The sequence below is a fragment of the Schistocerca americana genome, chromosome 1 (assembly GCF_021461395.2).
Source record: "Schistocerca americana isolate TAMUIC-IGC-003095 chromosome 1, iqSchAmer2.1, whole genome shotgun sequence".
Lineage (NCBI taxonomy): Eukaryota > Metazoa > Arthropoda > Insecta > Orthoptera > Acrididae > Schistocerca > Schistocerca americana.
Window position 1 is genome coordinate 377,495,343 of NC_060119.1, and position 26,807 is coordinate 377,522,149.

Genomic DNA, 26,807 nt, shown 5'->3' on the forward strand with positions numbered 1-26,807 from the left:
TCTATTAGCATTTGGAGCTCTGGTACTTTCCCAATATGGCTACAACAATTTACAACTGTTATACTGATTGTCCCTAGATCTACGTTCTTCCTGTGTTTGACCTGCACCTTTTGGGACTGAAGACCATTTTGAGTTTCCCCGAGACACTTAACCTAAGAAACCACCCAGTCCACACCGCACAGCCTCTCCTACCCTGTAGTTGCCTCCTGCATGTAATGGACTCCCGACCTATTTAGTGGAACCTGAAACCCCACCTCCCTATAGTGCAAGTTGAGGAATCTGCAGCCTACATGGTCACAGAACCATTTGTGCCTCTGATACAGACCCTCCACTCGTCTCTATACTAGAGGCCTGTTGACTGTGCAGAAAATGGTGAGCTCTGTTTTCATCTTGAAAGCAAGACTGGCAGCCTTTACTACTTCTGATAGCTGCTCCAAATCAGAGAGAATCTCTACCAACCCAAAGTGACAAGCATCACTGGTACCAACGTGAGCCATCATCTGCAGTTGGTTGCACCCTTTACTCTTCATGGGATCCAGAAGGGCTTGTTCCACATTTGGAATGATTCCACCCAATATGTACAAGTGGTCATTGGCTTTCTTCCCCTCTTTGGCAGCCAAGTCCCTAAGGGGACCCATAATGCGCCTAACATTGGGGCCCCCAACTACCAATAATTCCACCCTCTGTGACTGCCCACATCTTGCAGGCTGAGAAGTTTTCTCTGAAACAGCACAAGTGATTGCATCTGGCTGAGGGACAGTGTCAGTCACACACAGCACCTGGAACCTGTTTGTCAGACTAACTGGGAAGGCCTTATATTCGGCCCCCCAGGAAGTCTTTCGTAGCCTGCCAGCCCCCGAGACGGCTTCCCACTCGACCATGGGTCACGGGTCAACCTCAATGTGAGCAGTAACTGGGCTGTCCCACTGGTGCATACTCATTGGCGGACTCATGGGTCATGTTGAGTGTCCGTTGGATCCTCACAGCTGGTCTACAACAGTGATGCCCATCAAGCCTCAAGCTCTGTAACTCAAGCCAACATAACCTGGAGTTGAGAGCAAAGTGTCACCAATTCGGCTCAAATCTGCACACAGCAAACACAGTCCCTATCCATACAAAAGATTGTGGAAAATTACACTATATAGACAAACAAAGGACTATGAACACACGCTGCAGAACTATGTAGACACTGACAAAAACACAAGAAGTATGTCTAATAAATTAGATTAATGCAGAGATTAAAAAACTAACTATGCAAGCTTAAAGGAAGTTTCTGGCTACCATTAAACAACAAATTTTCAAAAGATTTCCTCAAATTACCAAAACAATTTTTTTTCCCATATATTTTGTCTGTCACTCTCCACACAGATGTAAACTAATTTATTTTATATATTAAAATAAAATTCTAACTTGTGATTAGTGGTTATTCTAACTGTATACTTATTTGTAAATTAGAAGGTGTGTGAAAACTATTAAACTTTTAAATGCCACACATGTAACAAAACACTGGGAAATGCCCCTCTTATTTATTCTGCAACAGTACGATATCAGCTTGCATTGATGTAAAAGCACATTGGATGATATACCTCTAGCCCTCTGGTTTGCGTTATTGATATTAGAAGTGCATGGTTTTGAGAGGATTTCTTACATTTTGATCAATAATAATAATTATTAAGTGTAAGTTGAGATCCATAGATTCAGCCACACAGCAATGTTTTTCTTATACAGTACCAATTTCAAATGCTACATCATTTGCTATGCATTTCTGTCTTTTGTAAGAATTTGTTCTAAACAAGTCTTAGGTGAAACCACTGTGATAGGATAGACAGAATGCTGCTGTCAACTAGCTGCAGCAATGTTTTACAAGATGTGTTCACAACAATATATTATACAATGTCACATCAGTAGTTAATATTTAGCACTGCCAAAAAAATTGGGATGTGCTATTCTGTTATTAGGTTGTCTCTTACATAAAATATATTTATTCCAAAATATTCAGTCACAACATTAATACTTTGTGTTCAGCTTGAACATCCATCTATATTTACAACAGTTTCAATATAGAAATACTGCCTCAAGAAAATAACACACATTCTTAATCAACAGATGGCTTTGAGCCACATATAATATAGAATTCAGCATCAAATGCTATAAATTTTCTGGTCCTTGCAACATGACAGAAATGTATTGGTGAGACAACTCAAGTAATAACAAATGCATAAGAAAATCATTCATATACAACATACAGAAATACCATATAGAACACAGCTCTTTTAATTACAATACATATTATACTTAGTCTTTTAGCTGGCTCTATTCTCAAACACCCTAGCTTAACGTTAACAAAGGTAGTAGAACTTTCTTTTGTTAATTTTTTAAAGACTGAGTTACTTTACTATGTAGTCAGAATCACATGAACCTTACAAATAGGAAACTTCAACTGTACACCACAGTTCACCATTTGTTATGAAACTTCGCACAAAGTCCATACACCAGCAAGCACAATTGGCAGATTCAAGTATAGTGTCGACATTCTGTGTGTCAGGAAATGTCATATCTTGATAGGACACACTTTTTCTTCCATCAAGGCGAAAAATCCTCACTGTATACTTGAACCTGTAATTGAATTAAAAATATTACAGGTTCTTTCTTACAACTGAGTGAAGGTACAAAACTGGAGAATGAAATAATCAAATACATATTTAAGACAGACATAAAAAAGTGCAAATTATATGAAAGGAAACTGTTTACTTAATTAGTAACAACAGTTGAAACAAATCTGCTTTCTTTCAAAGAAATGTAATTCACAGACGCAATTAGGTTAGCCAATGATGGGGGTCATCATTAGCCTTTACCAAAGCATTCAGCAAACTCCCTTTCAGATAGAATGTTTGCTGTGAGTTTTCAGGTGCACTAAATCTACAGCAGAATCCTTTATAATTAAGATAAACACTTTAACTCCAAATCTGAAGAAAATATAATTATACAGGGCTGAATGATGTCTTAATGTACATTGAACTTTTCTTGTGACAGTTGTGGAAGGCACATATTGAAATGCTATTGCCAATATTTCAGAAGGAAAAATAAATAAATAAAATGGTAGAATGTTGAAATTAGCACCCAGTACCTTGTCCCCCCCGCCCTATAATAAAAAAATGTGTCATTATTTTGTAGTATGATTGGACCTTTTAGTGAGAAATATTTAATTTCCTTTACTTCATGCGTAGATACAATTTCAGTAACACTTTATGTACCATGCCTATTATGGCACGTACTATTTGTGATTTTGCTGAAGAAGATACAATCTGTTATAGTGTACAAATATTTAAGATTTGTCATTTGTTACAAAAACCAGAAAAAAAATTGTACAACTAATATCTACTGTATTTCTTAGCATGAAAACTGATTTTTTGTCACAAAAAATATTCTACTTAATATTGGATTGAAAAGCCACACACAGAAATTATTTCACATGACATTTACTATCTCAGACAAACCAAACATACATACCCTGAAAATGCATCTCCTTAGTTACTTCGAACACATGCACCAAGTGTTTCAACATTTATTTCCCAGTAGAGCAAGAGTTTCTCAGAACTCTGCTGATTGGGAGAATATGCATTTGGGAATGATCAGTGTGACCTCAGCATTTGCACAGGATGCCTCATGCTTTCTTCTACAACAGGCCAAACTATGGACATCCATTGGTGTAATGTCAGGACAGTATGGCAGGTGCTGGAGCACCTGCAGCTGAATTGTGAAATCTTGGCACAAACAACATGGAACGATTCAGTGGCGTGGGGCACTCAGATGTTTCTGAGCTTCCTGTTTGGGAAACACAATACTAATGCCAGAACTTTTGGGCACTGATAGTATCTCATCTGAACTAAATTCCATTATCAGAACATCAAGCATGTCTCAGAACAGTAATTTAGAACTTCTTGGAATTGCACTGTTTCAAATTTTTCCACCGACAGAAGGAAACAAGTGTGGAGGTTAACATTTTACAGACATGAAGTGCCAGCTCAGTTGCATACAACTGGGAGAAGAATATGGCCTTGGTTTTGTTGTAGGAACCTAGTCATTTATCTGAAGTGGTTTGGAGAGATCACAGAAAATTCATGTAATGTGGGCTTTTGAGCCCCAATCCTAACAAATCCGAGTTCAAATTGCTGACTAAAGAAACATCAACTTAATCCATCATTACATGACTCAACATCATCATAAGCAACAGTAGCAGCAGGATCAATTCCTATTGATACACAAGAAGCAGAGGCCATCCATGAAACAGTTACTGGTGGCTCCATTTTAGCAAAATATTTCCTCTAATCTTCCTCTTTGATACTTTCAGTGCAATAGTGCATTTATTGGTATTTTCTGGTATTCCAAGCATTCTTCTGGCTGTCACTCTCCAGCTCAGCATCTCCTGCTCCACAGTTTTTTTTTTCCTTTAGAGTATTTTCAATACCTCCACTTTGCTTTATTGAGTGAATAGTTTTTGCAGTGATTCTCCCTTTGTAGTGATGGAAAGGAAGATTCTACAATAATAATCACCACTATGAAATCTGCGTATTCTAGTCTAGGGGTCAAGAGTCCATCACAAAGTGGTTCTTCTATTTTGGATTCTGAAAGTGAAACTTTAATAGTATTGCTATCTGTGAGAAGCTGGAAGAAAGGCTTCAGCCTTGGCTCAAGCTTATGGGTATATTTTTGTTGTTATCTGTGGCAACAGGCTGATTCTGTAACCACAAATGCACCTGTCATATGGTGATAAATGGACGTTGTGTTTGCTGCTGTTTTTAAAGCAGCGTGAACGAAGTGGGTGGACAATGCTGACAAGTTTCAACTCTTTTCAACAATCATTAACAGCATCACTTCCAGTAGATGGATGTATCAACAGCAATATTGCCTGCTGTTCTGGTCACTAGCGAAGTCCATATCTTTCCCACAATCATATTCATTGGTTGTATTTGGCTTATTTCCACCACCTCTCAGTTCTTCAATTCATTAAATGGCTGCTTTGCAGTTGCTGAAAAATCAACTGCCATATATCTTTTCTAGTGAAAGCCTTCTTATGTACCACTAGCAGAGCTGTACCAAGGCAACTTCGCATCCCTGGTCGAATTTCCAAAGCTTGCACGGTTCAAGGGAAGGAAATGCATCCACAATGAGTGACAGCTTGGTGTGGCTTTCGGGTGGGTAGCATCATCAACCCTAATTTTTTTTTTTTAAGGTGAGGCAGGGGAAGCTGTGACAATTAATTGAAACCGATACCATACAATAATAAGAGATTTTTTTTGTGGCCTCATTTCAATGGAATGGACATTCAAGAGTTGTCGTTTCAAAAGGATGGTGCCATATGTCACACTTTCAGCAAAACAACCGAGTTGCTCCATGAGCAGTTTCTGGATCACCTCATCTCATGTAATGGAGACCAACACTGGCAACCAAGGTCATGCAACTGAATCCATTGTGATTTTTTTTTAGGGTTATCTTAAATCAATGGTGTGAGTTCATTATTTCTATTTTCTGCTGAATTATTTTGTATGTTTCTGTATGTCCACCTTTACGGAGATGGTTGCAGGATCTCGGCTGTGCAGACTGAAATGTCAAGAGTTCCAAATTGTTATTTTATTGGGCTACCAGTTTCAGCAATATATTACACCATATTCCTTACTTGGTTTGTAACATCATTTTTCTAGGCTGCACTACAATTGTGCAGTTACTATTTTGAGATAGTACAGATGATGTTAGTATTTTGTATTTTCCGAGTTTTTTCACAAATCCTGTATGACGTAAGTTAATATTGTCTTGACCTACTTATTTGCCTTATTTGCTTACCTTCAAAAACCACATCTTCATCTACACAGATACTCCGCAAGTCACCAAATGGTGCATGGTGGAGAGTACCCTTTACTGCTACTAGTCACTTCCCCTCCTGATCCACTTGCAAATAGAGCGAGAGAAAAATGATTGTCTGCATGCCTCCGTATCAGCCCTAATTTCTCATATCTTATCTTTGTGGTCCTTATGCGTGGTGTATGTTGGCGGCACTAGAATCGTTCGGCAGTCAGTTTCAAATGCCGGTTCTCTAAATTTTCTCTGGTTTTTACACATCTGTTGTCATTATGGTGTAAGCCTGGTACATGACAAGTGTTAGTTTTCATGCAACTGTTACCTTTATTACTTGACACCCAACACAGTGTTCTCGTATATTCCCAGACATTCACATTCTCAATTAACCATCTTCTCATAAAGGTACCAACTGTCATATTACACACTGTATGGTATACCCTGTCACATTTTCTGGTGGTTTCTCTGTTGTAGGTCATGTTGCCCTTTGTCCACCTGTTTAAGGGCGACATGACGTATAGAGGTACATGTCTTTGGTTGTTCTGATTGAAATGTGTAACTTTCTAATATTCTGTGTATGCATCGCAGTCTCTTCTTTAGCTAATTTCATAGCTTACGGTTTGGTGTATCACCCAATCACATGCCTGCTTACCAACAAACCTATCACTTTCATGAGAACTTACCTCCAGTAAGTGGTTTATGTTCTTCTAGTATACGACAACGTGTAATCAAATATTTTACATTCAGTCTGTACACATACAGTGAATGACTATATTGTTTACTCCAGTTGTTTCACATGCATTGCATTAGATTTACACCCTGATTATCTAATTGTAACATGCAATATTGATCTCCATTTAGTAGGTTTTTGTTTATGATTATATGACATATATTTGCCTCCCTAGTTTACGTTAATACAGTGTGCAACTGTTCTCTTATTTTATTTCTTAAATTATCTGTAGCTTTGATGTAGCTCCCTGTACAGTTTGCTTGCTATTGTTATGTTATTACATATTACCACTGTATATGACTTGCACCACCCTCCTTTGTTATCTATGTCATACTTTTACCATTGATGTCTGTATACAGGAGCCTGAAGATGGCATAATATATTGTCGAAACTGATAGCCCAATAAAATAGCAATTTGAAAATTTAAACAGCTGAGAGGTGTTCGATTTGACATTCTATTTTGTATGTGTCCTTACTGAAAACATTTATGTTTGAAGCAAATTACACAGCAGGCAAGAATTTTTTTATCATAGAAGACACGAAATAAAGCACTGGAGAAAATGGGATCACGGATGACTTGCTCATATCGATACCACACTGGTGGACACCCTGAAAGTTATCCTGCAAATCTGCTACGTCAGCATTTGCTGGTGTGCCCGCATCACCCTTACTCTTGTGCAGTACAAGCTGCAAACTGCAATTGGAAAGGTCAGCTGCATCAGATATTTCACATCTCTGAGTTATATGAGGAAATTATATATGATTTTGGTGAAGTTCAAGTGGAGTTTTGTCATAAAATCATAGCGAATTCATGGACAGAATTCTTGCATGCCAGTGCTGTAGAGGTCGTACGAAACATACATTTGTCTATACTTGAAATTACAAGATGTGTTGAACATGTTCATGAATTTTGTTAATGCTTTTTTCAAAAATTAATGTTCGTAATTTGTTATGCGAAAACCACACCACTTTCTGAACAACACTACACATGGTTTAAATGTTTAGCAAAGAAACTTAAGGCATAAGAAGTTTTAGTATGTATCATTATTTTATTTGAACAAACAGAATAATATCCAAATATCTGGTACATATGTAAGGCCTACTTCCAGTGGTTTACGGCATCAGACACTTGATCAATTGTTGCTGATAACCAATGGCAGAGCATACCGTTGTTTACATGAGGCTTCAACTTAGGTGAACAGAGGATAGCTGTTTACAAGCATGATGACTAACCCCTACAGAAATATTGCTATTGAATTCCTTTTGTTTAAACACCAGATTTTACAGACCAAAACTTGATAACAAAAAAGTACCGGTTGGAGGGGCAAATAAATTACTACTTATCCCCTCCACCTTTTTTCCTTGCTTCCTCCACCATCACGTCTTGCTCAGTCCCTAGTTGTCAGAAATTGGAAGTCTACAATGAAATAGCATATGTGTTTCAGCAACAAGTCACTGAACTTTGAGATCATACAATATTATATTGAAGTAGACACAAGAACACTGTTGAACAGGAGTGAGTTGTATACTTAGCAGCTGTGTGCACCAAGCGTACTGAAATGAAATGAAATGTCGTGTGGCTAGGGCCTTCCATCAGGTAGACCATTTGCCTGGTGCAAGTCTTTTGAGTTGACACCACTTCAGCAAAATGCACATCGATGGGGATGAGATGATGATGATGATTGTTGCGCTGACCACTCAGCTATCGAGGCGGACACTGTGTGTAATGTTGTCATGTTAGCGATAGACATCTGTTCAGCAGTAGTTGTTTCTTTGTGTTCTATTTGGCCACAATGACAATGTGACACCAGCATGCATATATTGTCCCAGGCTGAGGGAAAACCTCTTCTTGCAGGTAGGAAGTAGAAACCTGAGGGGTAGCTTCTTCTTCTTCTTCTACTTCTTCTTCTTCTTCTTCTTCTTCTACTCCTCCTCCACCCCCCCCCCCCACCTCCCACGCCCTTTCACCTGCTGTGAGCCTAAGGTGTCCTATCTCGGCCCCCCTCAGTACAGCCTTGATCACATGATGCCTTTTCTGGTCTAGAAATAACAATGGTTTCTAAACTGGCCATTTGTCTATTCATTTCTCACTTTTCTGCTCAGTGTATCATTTCAGAATAATCTTTCAACTCTTGCCTATCTATTAACACACACACACACACACACACACACACACACACACACACACACACACAGAGAGAGAGAGAGAGAGAGAGAGAGAGAGAGAGAGAGAGAGAGCTTATTTACTGCGCAACACATGTCTGTGTGTGCAGGATGGACATTGGTCATGGGAGGACAGGAGTTGCGTCAGATGAGCAACGCCGACAAGCGTTTGCTGCTCGTGCCATAGAACCTGTATGGAGGGTGCAAGGAGTAACTACATATTATTCCTTGGTGGTCGAATAATTGTAATTGTTACAGACAATTGAAACATGATGTGTCTAGAGACTCTTACTTAATCTTGGTGTTAGACTTCCTAGAAGCAAGACCTGTTTTTGAATTTCCGAGTGATTCTTAAACGAAACTCATTTGTAAATGTTCATTAAGTGTGTTTCTAAAGCCCAAAGTATGAGTGCAATATAACATGACGGAGACATTTATGTCTAAGCAGAGAATTTGACGATGTAAAAATACATCGTGAATTGCCAACTTTTTTTAATAAGGACGGCAATCCGACTTTACACATTCTATCGTCGAAACCTTTAGAACGTGGCGACCGATGTGATCAGGGCTCGAAAAAGAGGAATTTTGAAGCAAAAATCAAGATAAAAAGATATTCTGAGTTGCCATAGCAACCAATAGTAACAAGACAGGGAAACAGTAAAAAGGGGTGAAAATTAATAAATACCATACAAGAAAAGAGGCAAGGAAAATCTCAACAGTTTAGACTAAGAAGAGTTACGACGAGATCTATGCGGTGATGAAGATCCAGTGTGGAGAGTAAGCAGCCCTCATACACATCGCGGGGGCGTGAGCCCCGTAAGCAGCAAGCGACACCAATGGCGCCAGCTGCTGCTAACCAGTGCTGACTACAAATCCATTCACCGCTACCGATGCTGAAACCAACCTTCGACACCGCCGGCGCCCATGCTGTTCACTGATGCTGATTCCACACCGGCTCACCGACGCAGCCTAAAACTCTACGCGAGGTGAGCAAAAGACAATAATTATTTGAGTGAGAAGTTAAGGACATGGTTCAATAATAGACTGTTAATATAGTTATCACAATCAGAGGTGAATTTATTTTAATGATCACTAGAGCTAAAAGTAAGGGGAACATGGACAATACTCAAAAAACTGGGGAAACATCAGAACCAGCCATGGCCATGCCAGCAAGAAAAGAAATGCCAGACTAGACTGAGGTAGCAAATGTAATTAAAGCACTAAGTCTTAAATTAGACTCAGTGAAAACTCAACTAAATGCTAAATTAGATGAACAGAAAGCGGATTCCGCTGCTAGAAGAAAGGAACTAAGTGCTACTTTTAGTGAAAAATTAGAAGCACAGGCCGAGGTTTTAAATGCTGAGTTCAGTGTCTTAAATGATAAACTGGAGAGTTTGCAATTAGATTTAAAGAATGAATGAAGTAATTCCATGACTATACATGTAAACCAACTGTTCACTGACTTTAGTCAGAGACAGAGTAAACAATTTCAGGACTTAGCTAAAAAAACTAGAATTTGATATTGAAAATAAATTTAATAATGTAGAAACTGAACTTGGCAAAAGGTTAGGATCATTTCAAAGTGTATGCAATGTTACATTTGATGCTGTAAAGCAGAGATTGCACACCTTAAAAGAGAGTTTGGAAAAACAGGATAAATTAATACCTATATTCCAATTGCAAATTGCAGGCGTTAACACATGAGTTAATAACATGGAAAGAAATTTTAAAGAGAAACTAGTAACTTCAGACTTAATAAATATAAGTAATCTGGAGGAACAGGTAGAGGAAATAATCGATCAAAAAGCTGCCATGAGGAAGGAAACGTTTTGACTGTTGCTTTTTCTAAATTTAATGATAACAGCAATGTTATAGACAACTTGTGTGAAGAATTTACACTTGTCCATGACAGAGTAGAAAATAGAATAACTACTTAATGTTGTGTTTCCTAATAAAGTGGTAATTGTTTTGTTGTGGGGAGGCTTTCACACAAAATTTAATGAGCAGTATTGGTCCATAAGTAACCGAGTGACGTTAAGGTTAGATCCACGGGATCCGGGCAGAGTCACATCTGTCTCCCAGGGATGTTAACGTTCTTTGTTAACAGGTGGAGGGACAACCGTTGGATCCCTAGTTGTTTTCAGTGTTTCTTCTGTACTATTTTTCCTGCACCGAATTCCCTTCAAATCTTAAAACTATTCTGTGATCTCTTCTTGAATTCTTAAACTATCCCATATTGTTAGTACCTAGGAAACTATAATGACTAAAAGATAACAGACTTAAGAGAATCACAGATGAACAGTGTAAACACAAAATGCAATGAACAGTATATAGTATTAGTGGAAAACATAATATGATGGTACTATTCAAACAGAATGATATCTAGATGACACAAACTGAACATAATCTTTTATGTGGGTATAGAAATATAGTGTAAACTTAATGACTAAACAACTATTTAGCATAGTGTATAACTTACTATTTAGTATAGAATATTTTATATCTTTCATGAAATGTGATGTAGATGGGAGGGTTTGTATCAATTTTGAAAGGGGAGGGTAGTGTAAGTAATAGCATGATCTACACCGACAGATAAATCATGACTAACACTAAACACACACCACACCTTCCAGACAACCGTCACAGACAAGTGTGACTGATTCTTCACCATTTGCCGTTCCACAGGTGTTGCTAAGATTTTTCTTCGGGGACCTCAAGGGTGGAGGTGAGAATGTCCGTTCTGTAGGAGACGATTTAACACCATGCCTCCTCCAGCTTCTCACTCAAGTACCGGCGAGGTAGGGTCCTGGGGAAGGGGGATGGGAAAGGTTTCTTGTCTTTGGGCCCATCTCGTTCTCTTCTTCAATCTTAGCAAACATTTCTACTTTTTCCTTTCTTACTTCTCATTTGAGTACCTGTCTATCCATCCCTCTTTACATATTCATATACTTCTATTGCTGAAGTCCTTATTTTCCGTGGTTTCCAATAACCTTCAACTTATTTCATATAAGTAGGCCGAAGAATCAGGATACACAGACACACTTAAGCATACACACAACGGAACACAAAGACGCAAACAATGAAAGGAGAGATTTAAAACCATCAAGTATTGTGGGGGAAGAGGTGTGTACATCGTGAAATATGCACACATTGTTGTTTATTGCGACTGTTTTACAGCACAAACACATGTATATATATAAGAACAATGATCGTTCCATATCGCCTATGTGCATAGGTGTAGAAGAACTATGCTAATTTTACATCGAATATACCTAAATAGGAAGTGTGAGTAAGGAAACAGAACATAAGCCAGACAGGTCAGTCTAACAAATATTCTGATGAATTTGAATTGTAGGATGATAGTGGGACTCTTATAGCTTGAGTAAAATGTACTGAACAGAGCATATAGACATCGTTAGAAGTTGTTGAGTAAAGTAGGACTGTAGGGTATGAGATGAAGTATTAAGAAGGAAGTGTAAAATGTGAAGTAGATTTTTAATTTTACCAGAGAATATTTAATTATAGTGTACATAAAGATGTATACTAGGGCATGGAACCATGAGGCCTACTCGTAAAGTATAAGGGGGGAGCACCCAGCATTTATTGAATGTGAAAGGCACTAGCTCAAGAAAGGATTCACCCAAAAGCTAGCAAAGTTTTCAGTCTTGTCTATGGGCGGCCTCTGACGACCCAAACCTCTACCGTTTGTTTGTTTGTTTGTTTGATAGTTATCTTTACTATTAAATTATTCACATTCTACCAGGACTTCTGATTACCAAACTCGGCAGTGAAACACTTCAAAACATGAATTTGGAAATAATGTACACGTCAAAGCTTTAAAAATTTAGGGTAATGTGTTTAGAAAAAAGTTATTATTACACCTGTCTCACAAACACATCACCAATGTGATGTCAAAACTAAACTTGCCAGTCTACTTCAGTGAAGTAAAGATAAACGACATTTTCAATACTGTAACTAAGTAATCAAAACCAATGGAACAATGCTAAAAATGAATATTAATACAAAACTAGAATGCAGTTACTTAGAGTAATTCCACATACAACATGGGATGATGATGATGATGACGATGACGATGACGAGAAGGAGGCGGAGAAGAAAGAAAAATACAACTTACTGCTTTGCATTTTCTTCTCGACCCAAATACTGGACTGTTGCATAAAACAACTGTTTGGTTGTATCAATGCGACGATGGATAAGAAACATTTCTCCTCCCAGCACATGCAGCACATCCATATTTGTACCATCAAATTTTGTGTACACAAATGTCACACTCTGTTCTGCCCAGAGCTGAAAATGGCATTTTAAGGTCATTACAAAAGCATTTTATCATCAAAATACAAAATGATGAATATTAAATTATTGCCTGTAGGCATAACAGGCTCTCAGTGTCTTGAGTAGCATCAGTATGACTCCAAGACCTTATTTGTGGATCACATATCAAGTGTGTGTGTGTGTGTGTGTGAGAGAGAGAGAGAGAGAGAGAGAGAGAGAGAGAGAGAGAGAGAGAGAGAGAGAGAGAGTTTTGAGAAAATGACACTTTCCACATCAAAACAAATATCACATGTGTGAGCCATGGAATTAGTTCAATAACTACTAACTGGAGGAAGTCTAATAAGATATCAGTGGCTAACCTGCTCATGGTGTTCCTCTTGTAAATGTGAAACCATCTGATGCAGTTGACCTTTCCAATTGCAATTTGCAGCATCTACTGCACAAGAGTAAGGACGACGAGGGCACACCAGCAAATGCTGACTTAACAGAGTTGCAGGATAGCTTTCAGAGCATCCTGCAGTGTGGTATCGACATGGGAAAGTCATTCGTGATGCCATTTTCTCCAGTGCTCTATTTCGCGTCCCTACAAGCATATTCTGTAATAAAACAATTTTTGTGCAACTACACAATTTCCATCAAACATATTTTTAATGAGAGCACATACAAAATAATTCAGCAAGCTGATGGAGCACTATACCCAATGCTTTTACTATACCATAGACAAATCTCTGTCTTATTAACAAATTTACAAAGTTTATGAAAACAAATAAAAATGGTCTATTTGGTGATGTGGCACCTACTATCCATACCAGCAGTCTACGAGTTATTGGTACACATGGGCAAGACATCTGTGTGGGAAACAACTAAAACTTCCCACCCACTGTTCAGACAGTTTTCTTCAACTACTTCAAAAGCTTTGCAAAGATATGTGAAATGGATAAGTTCAAATTATAGTTTGCAATTAAAATGTATATGCTGGGGAGAAGAGAACTACTTTCAAACAGAAAAAATAAACCATAAATTTTAAATAATATTATTACTTAATTTCCAATAACAAAACAAACACAACATCCTGGAAACATAATACTGAATGGAAAAATTATACAACTGCTGGGGAAAATGCCAACAGAGCATGCTGAAGGCTATAAATGCTGTATGGTGGTATATCACTATTATCCTGTGTCCAAAAGATGTCCACTGCATGTAACGAGGCACACAGGACAAACATATACTTTTTTATTCATATGTCTGTAGTTTTCAGATTTCAAAAAGCCCTCTGGATCTGACAAAGAATTGTTTTAATAAATATATGTACCATCAATAAGTTATTAAAAAATCAAATAAATGAGTGAGATGTGAATACACTGAATGTTAACATACCTTTCTACAAAGGGGACATGTGTTTAGCTTGTCAGAACATCCAAAACATATGTTGTGTCCAGCTTCACACATACGTATATTCTCATACATGAAATCAAGGCATACTGGGCACTCCAGTTCCTTCATGACCTCATCCTCTGGGGACAAACTTGTCCCCGTTGTTTTGATATCTTCAACAGATAATGAAGACATACTTGAAGAGATATTCTGTTGACAAAAGAAGAGAATAATTAAAAACCTGGTAAGGTCTGCTAATTTTACAATAGTTAGTGAAATGTGAAAATTCTAATCCATGGAATATGGCACATTTACAAGTAGCACCTCACAAGATTAATGCAAAAAATAGGCTTTAAACACAGGGGAAAAATTGCTCTACATTACATTTGCAGCCTACTGCATCATATGAAGGCAGCTGGGTTGGGTGTCAAAATATTGTGAATAAAACGAAACAAAAAATTCCACTCTTCACCAGAAAGCACACCAGTAATCAATCACAATGAGAAAACCTGAGATATCACACACCAAATCTTTAACATAGTGCAGCTCTTCAGCAACTGTGAATTGTTCAGAAATTTAAAAAAATCAGCCTTCAGTTGCAAGGTAAAATTTTATTAGTTTGCCTAGGTTTCGATGCCAATAATATCACTTGTGCTGAATGTTCCTGTTATTACATTGGCCAGACTGGAAGGGCCCTGTCCGTTAGGTTTTAAGAGCATCTGCCGACTAAAAGCGGTGATGGAACACGAGGATCTACATTTGCTGAACATCTTGTCCCTAATGGCCCATGCTCCCAAGCCTCTAAAAGATGCAGAACTTTTGCATAATGAAGTCAAAAGAGGTAAATTAGACACCCTTGAAGAATTGCAAATATTTAAACATCTTATTATCGATAGAGAAAATTTACTTAATGATCAGCTGCAACTAAAAAATAGAAATTATTTCGAAGGATTTCAACCTTTACTCCAGAGGAGTTGACCCACAGTCTGCTTCGAGTGGCTGATGCTGTTTCCTATCTGCTTTGTCCCTTTATTACAGTGTGACTGGACAATGTGTGTCTATGTATTTTGTATTGTACTGGTAATGACATCTAGTTGCTAAGGTGTTTCTTAATTTGCCTGTTTTATGTTCAAGATATTTTATGCTTCGCACACTTGTGTTTCCCATACTAATTTATTAGTTACTGTAGTGGGGCTTCGCCCTCTTATTATAATATTTGAATGTAAATTTTCATGCCCTGACTTTCTAGTTAGTTCCCAGGTAAATTGTTTAATATACTATACCAATAGGTAGGTTTGTCCATTTGTAGGACTGCTTCCCATCACAATTGGTTTACAATTTAAGTTTGCTCTAAGTAATTTGGAGACAGCTTGTCTCTAGTGCTTGCACTTGCGCATGTGCTTGGCTGCTGGCTGAGCCTCGCCGTGGAACTGCTTGCGATGCCTAGTTTCCTCGTTGCTTACATGTGACTCTTATTCCTGGCTGGTGTAGCTCTGTCTAAGTTTGTCTTAATGTTTTTAGTTTTGACAGACATAATCTTATGGCTATGCGTCTTTATTCTGTTTTAATTTTATTCTGTGACATGGCCAACGTTTGGCCCTCAAAATAATTTAAGTTTTGTAAGTACCATGATTTTCTTTATTATGAAATAATTAGACTGGTGATATATTTCAATGTGTAACATACGTCCATATGGGTTAATTTATAGGTTCTGAAGAAGATACCATTATTAGTGTCGAAACCTAGGTAAACTAATAAAATTTTACCTTGCAACTGAAGGCTGATTTTTTTAAATTTTTGATTCTAATAAGCTTGGTAAAGTTTTCATAATGCTCTACTTTACAAAATGTGAAGTCTACTTTCAAGTAAATCAAACACCTTTCAATTTCAGCAGATGAAATGATCACTGTATCAAGCAGAAATCTACAGACACCAGTACTTGAATGCTGGCCACAATTTTGACCAGAACCGAGGTTCGAATCTTCCTGCACATCAGTTAGGGGGTCTGAAGATGGCATAGTAAATCACCGAAACTTGTAGTCAAATAAAATAACAGTTTGGAAATTAGATGGCTGAAAGGTGGTTGATTTGAACCCTGTTCTACCTTAGTGGTGCCACTGCTGTCCCTGGGCCATCATGGGTTAATCTCTGCAGGTAAACAAGTTCCCATTAAGGAAAGATTCCTCCAGACTATGTAACAATAGGTTTATCACAAGCTGTTTGTTTTAACCATCCCTTTACTTCATCCTACTTATATTTTCATATCACACTTCCAACCCTTTCAGTTTTTCAGATCTGGAAAATGTAAATTTGATCTCATGTAGGATTCCCTTTCCAGTCTTAGACAATTCGTTTCAATAATTCTCAGCTTTTTTTATTTCCCACCAGGTCTCGGGTGTGAATCAACTTCTAGGCAGATGTCAATATTCAAATCTGCAGTAATGCTCCAGTTCTTTTTAATTTTTTCCATCTCTCTCAATACTAAAACTGATCTCAAACAGAAACATGACCATTTAGAAACACAAAACATACTTTATTCGTGCAAATCCTCACTGTTTATTGTAGGAAAAAAGTCCAATGGCTCATTTGCTACAATGTGGCAATTTTGATTCCACAGTAAACACCAATCTACTGTAGAGTCTCATTCCAGTCTAAATCAATGAGTAGTAACTATTTTTCAAAGATAAATCTCAGTAAAAGCTACAGGATAGGCAACATCAAATTGAGGAAGATTTTACAAATAACCACAGGCTGAAAATATACTGCTATGGCCATAAAATGATAATACCTACACAATGAGTGCACAGAAGGGTGTGCTTTTGAACTAACTAGGCACAGCTAGTACTTTATGCTAAAGAGAGCCATACTAATTAACGATTTCAGTTAAATAGCCAGAGCTGAGCAAGCTTTAAATTCTTGTCCATGATTGGGTACACTAACCACAAGTTTGATGTGACGTTTACTGTCTAAAGCTAGACAGTAAATTAAACTATACTAAAGATACTGAAATGTCACTGATCTGCTACGATAATAAGCTGTACAACAAAAACAGCACTGCAGTAATACAGTCAACATGGTGCCATGAGGTGCCTATGTTATTAACAAAATGCAATGGCCACATATTTTTGTTAATGTACTGGGAAAATGAACTTTTATAACATTGACGGCTAATCAGTAAAAAAGAAAACAGAAAATAAATTTTAAACTTTTTTTTCTCAAATCACATTTTTAAGAGCAAATGCTCAAAATTCCAATGTACAAGGTTGACAACATTGAAAAAATAATTGTAACTTTTTCTCTCAAAATACCTGGCATGTCATATTTGATAGTCATAGTCTCGAGCAACAGCTTCGCAACAGTGTATTTCTGACCTAAGGTGACTTGAAAAATTGTGCTTGATTCAATGTCCTCAACAATACTTTGACCTTATTATCAGACTGTTTTTCTCCACCCCATAAGTTCACCTCATACACACGAGGGCAATGAAATATGGCACTTACAAGTACTAACATAACCGGTTATACTGAAGTTGCCTCCCCAACTGACAGTACCCTCTTCATCACCAACACTATTGTATCCTGTGACAAAGGCACGGTTCCTGACACAGGCGGCCATGCCTCAGACAGTATCAATGCACCCGTAGGTACTGAAGGACTCCACTACATTGGGCACATAGAATCTGGACAAATTGTTCCCTACTGTCACCAGCAAAAGAGACTAAACTTTGTTAGTGGAGGATTATACAGATCCTGACAAGCCAATGGATGCCAGTATTCACCAGGAGACCGACTGATGGCAGCTCGGGTGTCCCCCATTACAATTCTGCAATTCTGTCAAGTGATCTGGACAGTACCACCAGACACTGCTGCTCGTCTACTGGTGTCGAAGACAAAAAGGTCATTAGATATGGAGCACAAGCTCAGGTTTGAGGTGAAATTAAACCACGAACTCCTCAAAGGAATTACTCCACCACTAGCCTTAAGTCAGGGGATGGCAACATTTAAGGGCATGCATTACACATTGCCAAAATTGGAAAATCTTGTATGGTACAAACAGTTCTATTTTAATATTTTATAGATTTTCAATAAGGGATAAGGTAAAATTCAACAGCTTTTTGTTTTATCAGTCATACCATTAGAAATTAGCTTAGCATGACACATTTATAACAATTTAGTGACAGAAACATATTTAATATTTTTGAAGTGTAATTTCATTCAGAAAGAAAAAAAATTGCAATCAGTATGCAGAGGCTTTTATGCGTATGCAGAAGGAGGAATTTACATGTGTAAGTATTATTGCTATAAAAAATAAAATAAATAATAAAAAAAACAAATGTGACATAAAGGGTTTCCTGATGCACTACAATAAAAAGCTTTGCGATTGCATAACTTTGAAAATATTATTCCAATCTGGCATTACTGAACACAACATGGCCAAGTGAATATATATATCTCGAACCTGAATGAAAATGCCGAAGAACAATACCGTATTAAATTTCTTTACAAAAAGTGATGAATACGGGTTACTATGTGATGTTTTTGAACATGAAGTGGTATCAGTAAATGAGATGAAAAGCTGAAAGAAAAAACACTGCCTGGAAATTTTGATGTCGGAGATGTACCTGAATCTTCTTCACAAAGCACTGAAAACATTGATGAAACTGACAAAACTTGAGCAATGTTCGCATATTAGCACCCACGATATCTGAAATGAACTTAATATTTATCAAGAAACAATTCTAAACTATTTAGATAATATTCTATAGTAACATCTTGATCCCATATGATTCGGTTGCAGACCAACATTCAATGTGCAAAAAAGTAGTTGACACAGAAAGAATTTTCACAATTTTCGAAGTTATAATACATAAAAATTCTGGTCAAGTGCGACATTGATGACTGAAGAAGGTGATTTTCAAAGTAAAATGAAAAAGTGAGGACTGGCCAAGAGAAGCACTGCTGCTGCCGCTGCTGCAAAAATGCACACACTGTCCTGATAAATAATGTTGTGGACAGAACTTGGTGCATCATCTCATCACCCTATCTGCACCTTCTTAGAAGTGACATGAACGGGCCACTTATGGCTATATATGCTGTTGACCAGGACAGGGGTGTAACAGCTGAGGGCATCAGTTTCATCTATAACATGCCTCAGCCAATACTCTAGCAACAAGTTGTACCAGCCTCGGCCTTTCTCATAGTCACAGCATACAGGAGAAATGGGTCAGCAACCTTTTTTTTTTTTCTTAATTTATTAAAACTAATATTTTTAATACCGTTGAAGTTGCATTGAGAAATAATCCTTATTTGCAGCAACTAGTTTCGAACGTACTATCCATATCAAACCATTGGCTTCATCATAAGTATTGAAACTCCATACAACCATTACATTAGCAAATACCCAAAACTGACAATCATGAGTAACACGTACATATCATCAACCTCATATTACCAGTGGTTCTTGCCACACAGTATCCTTTAGCTACCAGGATACTGTGTGGCAGGAAACACTGATAATACATTATAGCTGATTTGTACATGTGACTCTTGATTGATGAATGTGGCTATCTGAAAATGTACCGGTTGTATTATGTTTCAATACTTACAATGAAAGCAATGGTTTGATAATACACATTGTGCCCAAAACTAGTCATTGTAAATAAAGGATATTTCTCATCACAGCTCTAACAGAATTACAAATAGTGGTTTTAATATTGCTTTACTCATCACTAACCTCTGTTGCTAATAACATGTTTAGGGATGGGTCCTCCCACAACCACCTTTACTTTACTTGGAGATTAGCTGTGGATTCCAATAGATGAGATTGTGTATGTACTCCTACTTTGGGTGTGTGTCTGTACTTTCTTCAGGTCACAAATTAGATAGTATTAGTACCATGCCTATGCCGCAACATCACCTCTTAAGTTCTGAAGGTGTAGTGCTATATTGGTTGGTTGGTTTAAAAGGGTGGGAAAGGGATCAAATTGCTTGGTTATCAGTCCCTTGCTCCTGTTAAAATAATTCCACAAGAGAAAGAATAAAACAAAACGAGACATACAGCGCAATACCGAAACAACGGAAAAATCACAAGAATGACAGAAATGCAACAAACACTACATGAACAAAAGAGGACAAGAAAATAGAGAGGTGCAAGAAACAGGTAGAAGAGATTAAAACAAGAAAGCAGATTACCACGGCTGGCTGACCACGAAAATAAAAAGGAGAAGCCAGCTACTCTACAACACATTAAAACCTCCAGCCTAAAAGCAATAGGGTAGAGGATACAGAGGGGCAAAGGACATGCACTAAAACTTGGATAGGATGTTAAACCCACCCTCACATGTGAAACATAAAACCAAATCAGCCGATGAGGCATAGTCAGCTAAAATTAATGGCAACGAGTCCAATAACCAAAGATTTCATCACAGGGCAACCAAAGAAGCACACCACAACAGAATATGGGCCACCATCAACCAGGTGCCGCACCAACACTGAGGTGGGTCTCCACGGCGCAGGAGATAGCCGTGGGTGACTCGAGTGTGGCCTTTGCAGAGCCAGCAGGGGAACCACAGAGTCCCTGCCAAAGGCCCACACGGAAGACTTCCACACTTTCATAGTCTCCTTAATGACACGCCATTTGTTGTGTGTACTGTTAAGCCATTTTGTCTCCCAAATCTGAAAAACTTTGCGGCATAATAACAAACACAGGTCAGTTACAGATATGCCGATCTCCATACATGGTTTCCATGTAGTCTGTTTGGCCAGCCTGTTGACCAGTTCATTGCCTGGGATGCCGACGTGTCCTGGGGTCTAAACAAACACCACTGAATGACTGGATCATTCCACGACGTAGATGGACTCCTGGATGGTTGCTACCAAAGGATGACAAGGGTAGCACTGGTTGATAGCTTGGAGGCTGCTCAAGGAGTCAGTGCAGAGAAGAAATGAATTGCCAGGGCATGAGCGGGTGTGCTCAAGAGCACGAGATACAGCCGCCAGTTCTGCAGTGAAAACACTGCAGCCATCTGGCAAGGAATGCTGTTCAATATGTACACTGTGAACGTAGGCAAAGCCAACGTGACCATCAACCATAGAGTTGTCGGTGTAAACCACTTCAGAGCACCGGTACATGTAAAGAACTGAGAGGAAGTGACAGCAGAGAGCTGTGGGAGTAACTGAGTCCTCAGGGCCATGCGAAAGGTCCAGACGAAGGCGCAGCCTAGGTATAAACCATGGAGATGTATGCAGATGGACCCAGAAGGGAGATGGTAAAGGAAAGGACTCTAGTTCACACAGGAGGGATTGGGTATGAACTGTGATCGAAGCCCTGACCTGGGCCGCCAATGCGGGAGATGAACTGCCGTGGATGGGAAATGGAGACAGTAATTCGGATGCTCAGGAGAACTACGAAAGTGTGGAACGTAACTGGCAAGCAGTTGTGCACACCTAACCTTCAGTGGAGGGACTCCAGCCTCCACCAGGAAGCTGGCGCAGCAACACCAGTACTGGAGGAGCAATACATTACTGGAGGAGCAGTACAAAATGCAGAAGTCGTCTGCATAAAGAGAAGGTGAGACTGACGACCCTACAGCTGTTGCTAGACTGTTAATGGCCACCAAAAGTAGAGACACACTCAATATGGAGCCCTGCAAGACTATTCTCCTGGATGTGGGGGGAACTATAGGAGGCACCAACTTGGACACAGAAAGTACGGAGCAACAGGAAGTTTTGGATAAAAATCGGGAGCAGACCACGGAGACCCCACTCATAGAAAGTGGCAAGGATATGATGTCACCAGGTTGTGTCATAAGCTTTCCGTAAATAAAAAATGACAGCAACCATGTGTTGGTGCCTGAAAAAGGCTGTTTGGATGGCAGACTCGAGGGAAACTAGGTTATCAATGGTGGAGCAACAATGGAGGAAACTGCCCTGGCATGGAGTCAGTAGGCCCCGTGATTCTAGGAGCCAACACAGCTGCCGACTTACCATACATTCTAGCAGCATACAAATATTGTTGGTGAGGCTGATGGTCTGATAGCTATTCACATCAAGCGTGTTTCTACCAGGTTTGAGCAATGGAATGATGATGCTCTCCTGCCACTGTGATGGAAAGACACCATTGCACCAGATCCTGTTGAAGATGATGAGGAGATATCGCTTGTAGTCCGATGAGAGACATTTAATCACTGTGGATATGATCTGGACAAGGAGCTGTGTAGGGGCAATGTGCAAGGGCACTGATGAGCTCCCACTCCGTAAATGGAGCATTATTAGGTTCACTGTGACATTCAATGAACGAGAGGAGTTTCCCTTTCATCTGCCATTTGAGGATGCGAAAGGCTAGGGGGTAATTCTCCAATGCAGAGGCTCAAGCTTAATGCTCAGCAAGTTGCTCAGCAATTGCGTTTCCATCGGTAGATAATACGCCATTGATGGTAATGCCAGGGACACCTGTCAGGGTCTGGTACCCAAAAATACGTGTAATTTTCATCTAGATCTGGGAAGGTGACATATGGCACCCAATGTACCTCTCCCAACACTCCTGTTTCCACCTTTTTATAAGGTGGCGAACACAGGCACAGAGCCGCTTAAAAGCTATTAGGTGCTCCAGGGAAAGGTGCCGCTTATGTCACTGTAGAGCTTGCCGATGCTCCTTAATTGCCTCAGCGATTTCTGGCAACCACCAAGGTACTGACTTTCGCCGGGGGTGCCCTAATTAACAAGTAATCTCGTTTTCGGCCACAGAAATGATTGTCCTGGTGACTCGCTCAACCACAACATCGATGTTACCGTGTGTGGGAGATTCGATGGTGACAGCAGAGGTGAAAGCTTCCCAGTCGGCCTTTTTAAAAATCCATCTGGGTAGGAGTCTGCAGGCATGACACCGGGGGATTGACAGGAAGATGGGGAAGTGGTCACTCCCATACAAGTCATCATGGTCCCTCCAGTGGACAGATGGGAGAAGTACTGGGCTGCAAAGTGATAAATCAATGGTCAATGAAATGTGTGGGGGCCCCAGTATTTAAAAGGCAGAGGTCAAGTTGAGACAGTAAATTTTTGACATCTCTACCTCGGCCAGTAAGCACGGTGTCACCCCACAAGGGGTTATGAGCATTAAAATCTCCCAAAAATAGGGAAGGTTTAGGGAGTTGATGAATCAGTTCGGCCAATACATTTAGGGGTACTGCACCATCTGGAGGAAGATATATGTTGCAGATGATTATTTCCTGTGTCGTCCTTACCCTGACAGCCACAGCTTCAAGAGTAGTTTGAAGGGGCACAGGTTCACTACATACCGAGTTCAGGACACAGACACAAACTCCACCTGACACTCAATTATATTCTGCTTGCTTCTTGTAATATCCCCTACAGCCATGGAGGGCAGGGGTCCACATAGCCAGGAACCAGATTTCCTGGAGGACAATACAGAAAGCAAGTTGGTTGGTTGGTTTGGGGTGTAAAGGGACCAAACTACAGGGTCAACAGTCCCTTTTTCCTGATGCAAGCAAGGCTCAGGGTACAAAAACACCCAACACCATCACCCAAAAAGAAAACGAATGGAACGAACAAAAAACGGGGAAAACATACACCACAGGAAAAGTAGAAGAAGGTATTAAAACCATAGAGCATATGGTCCGGGCTGGCTGATCACAATAATAACAGAGGATGAGCCAGTCACTTTGCAACATGTAAAATGGCCACCCTAAAAAGACAAGGCAAGATGAACACATGTATGGAAAAGACGACCACCAAGACAAACAATTGTAAAGTAATTGCAACTGAGTTAAAATGGAGGGAGGGTGGCAACCTCAGAGGGAAGGCTAAATGCCCACCTTTAGATGGTACAATAAAAATACCCCTCACGAATAAAATGTAAAAACTAAATCTGCTGTTGAAGCACTGTCACCCAACACCAAAGATAGAGTGCTGGGAAGGTTAAAAGTCCGTCACAGAGCGTCTAAAAGTGGGCAGTCCAGCAAGATGTGGACGACAGTCATATGTGTGCCACAGTGACACCGAGGTGGGTCCTTGTAATGGAGGAGATAGCCATGTGTTACCCACGTATGGCCTATGCAGAGCTGGCAGAGAACCACCGAGTTCCTGTAAGAGGCCCGCATGGAGGTCTTCCACAGATTCGTAGTCTCCTTAATCGCACGCAGTATGATGTGTGTACTGAGATTATGCCATTCCGTCTCCCAAAGCTGAAACACCTTGCAGCATAATAATGATGGCAGGTCAGGTAACAGGGATGCTGATCTCCAGAAGCGGTTTCCGTGTAGCCTGTTTGGCCAGCCTGTCGGCTAGTTCATTTCCTGGAAACTGACGTGATCTGGGGTCCACTCAAACACCATGGAGTGACTGGACCATTCCAGGGTATAGATGGACTACTCCATGGTTGCTACCAAAGGATGGTGGGGGTAGCACTGGTTAATAGCTTGTCAGGTGCTCAAGGGGTCAGTACAGAGAAGAAACGACTCGCCAGGGCACGAGTGGAGCAAGAGAAATGGCTGCCAGCTCTGCAGTGGAAACACTGCAGCCATCTGGCAAGGAGTGCTGTTCAATATGTCCTCCATGAACATACGTGAAGCCAATGTGACCATCAGCCATCGACCTGTCAGTATAAACCACTTCATGGTCCTGGTACATGTCAAGAATCGAGAGGAAGTGACAGCAGAGACCTACAGGGTTAAATTGATCCTTAGGACCATGTGAAAGGTCCAGGCGAAGCTTCGGCCTATGTGTACACCATGGATATGTACGTGAATGGACCTCGAGTATAGGTGGTAAAGGCAAGGACTCCACTTCAGACAGAAGAGATCAGATGTGAAACACAATCTTAAGCCCAGACCTGGGCCGCTTACGCAGGAGGTGAACCGCTGGGGATGGGAAAAGGAGATGGTAATTTGGATGATCACGAAAACTATGAATGTGTGCAACGTAACTGGCGAGCAGTTGTGCACACCTAACCTTCAATGGAGGGACTCCGGCCTCCACCAGGACGCTGGTCACCGGACTCGTCCTAAAAGGTCCTGTTGCCAGTTGAATGCCACAGTGGTGCACTGGGTCGAGTAAACACAACACTGAGGGTGCTGCCGAACCATAAACCAGACTTCCATAGCCAAGGCTGGATTGAACAAGGGTTCTGTAGAGCTGCAGCAATGTAGAGCAATCTGCACCCCAGTTACTGTTGCTCAGGCAGCGGAGGGCATTGAGGCACTTCAACTGACAAAGATGAGGAAGCCACGTCAGTTTGGTGTCAAAAATCCAGTCCTACGGATTGATATGTCTCCACTACAGTGAGTGGAGGGTCATTAAGGTAAAGTTCTGGTTCCGGATGAACAGTACAACACCGACAGAAGTGCACGACACACAACTTTGCAGCTGAAAACTGGAAGCTGTGGGATGGAGCCCATGACTGCACCCTGTGGTTGGCTCCCTGTAGGTGCCGCTCAGCAACACCAGTACTGGAGAAGCAGTACAAAATGCAGAATTCGTCTGCATACAGAGAAGGTGAGACTGACGGCCAGACAGATGCTGCTAGACTGGCCACTAAATACACTCAATACAGAGCCCTGAGGTACCCCATTCTCCTGGATATGGGGGGAACTACGTGAGGCACCAACTTGGACGCGGAAAGTACGGAGTGATAGGAAATTTTGGATAAAAATCGGGAGCAGGCCACAGAGACCCCACTCATATAATGTGCAAAAGATATGATGTCGCCAGGTCATGTCGTAAGCTTTTTGTAAATCAGAAAAGATGGCAAACAGGTGTTGGCGTCTGGAAAAGGCTGTTCAGATGGCAAACTCGAGAGAAACTAGATTATCAATGGTACAGCGACCCTGGAGGAAACTGCCCTGGCATGGAGCCAGTAGGCAACGCGACTCCAGGACCCAACACAACTGCTGACTTACTGTACGTTCTAACACCTTACAAAGAACATTGGTGAGGCTGATGGGCCGATACCTATCCACATCAAGCGGGTTTTTACCGTGTTCGAGCACTGGAATGGTGATGATCTCCCGTCTTGCGATGGAAAGACACTCTCACCAGATCCGGTTAAAGATGACAAGGACATGTCGCTTGTAGTCGGACGAGAGATTTTTGACCATCTGACTGTGGATCTGATCTTGCCCAGGAGCTGTGTCGGGACAATGTACAAGGATGCTGAGGAGCTCCCACTCTGTAAGTGGAGCATTATATGGTTCACTGTGACGTTCAGTGAACAAGAGGCCTTTCCTTTCCATCCTCCGTTTGAGGGTGCGAAATGCTGGGGGAACATTCCTTGATGCCGAGGCTAGAATATAGTGCTGAGCAAAGTGCTCAGCAATTGCGTTTGCATCAGTAGATAACACGCCATTGATGTTAATGCCAGTAACACTTATCGGGGT

General features: G+C 40.2%; 1 protein-coding gene across 8 annotated transcripts in view; it reads right to left on the minus strand.

Moving 5' to 3' along the window:
- Window positions 1-1,966: 1,966 nt before the first annotated feature.
- The window catches only part of LOC124600613 (E3 ubiquitin-protein ligase sina-like), a 39,762-nt gene continuing 14,921 nt past the window's right edge, over window positions 1,967-26,807 (minus strand). For all 8 annotated transcript variants that reach the window (XM_047136184.1, XM_047136183.1, XM_047136180.1 and 5 more), the window contains 4 exons: window positions 14,420-14,626; window positions 13,399-13,635; window positions 12,882-13,054; window positions 1,967-2,616 (listed from right to left, as the gene is read on the minus strand). In XM_047136184.1, the coding sequence (XP_046992140.1) occupies window positions 2,421-2,616; window positions 12,882-13,054; window positions 13,399-13,635; window positions 14,420-14,611 (798 nt within the window). In that variant the 5' untranslated portion in view covers window positions 14,612-14,626 and the 3' untranslated portion in view covers window positions 1,967-2,420. The remainder of the gene's footprint in view (window positions 2,617-12,881; window positions 13,055-13,398; window positions 13,636-14,419; window positions 14,627-26,807) is intronic.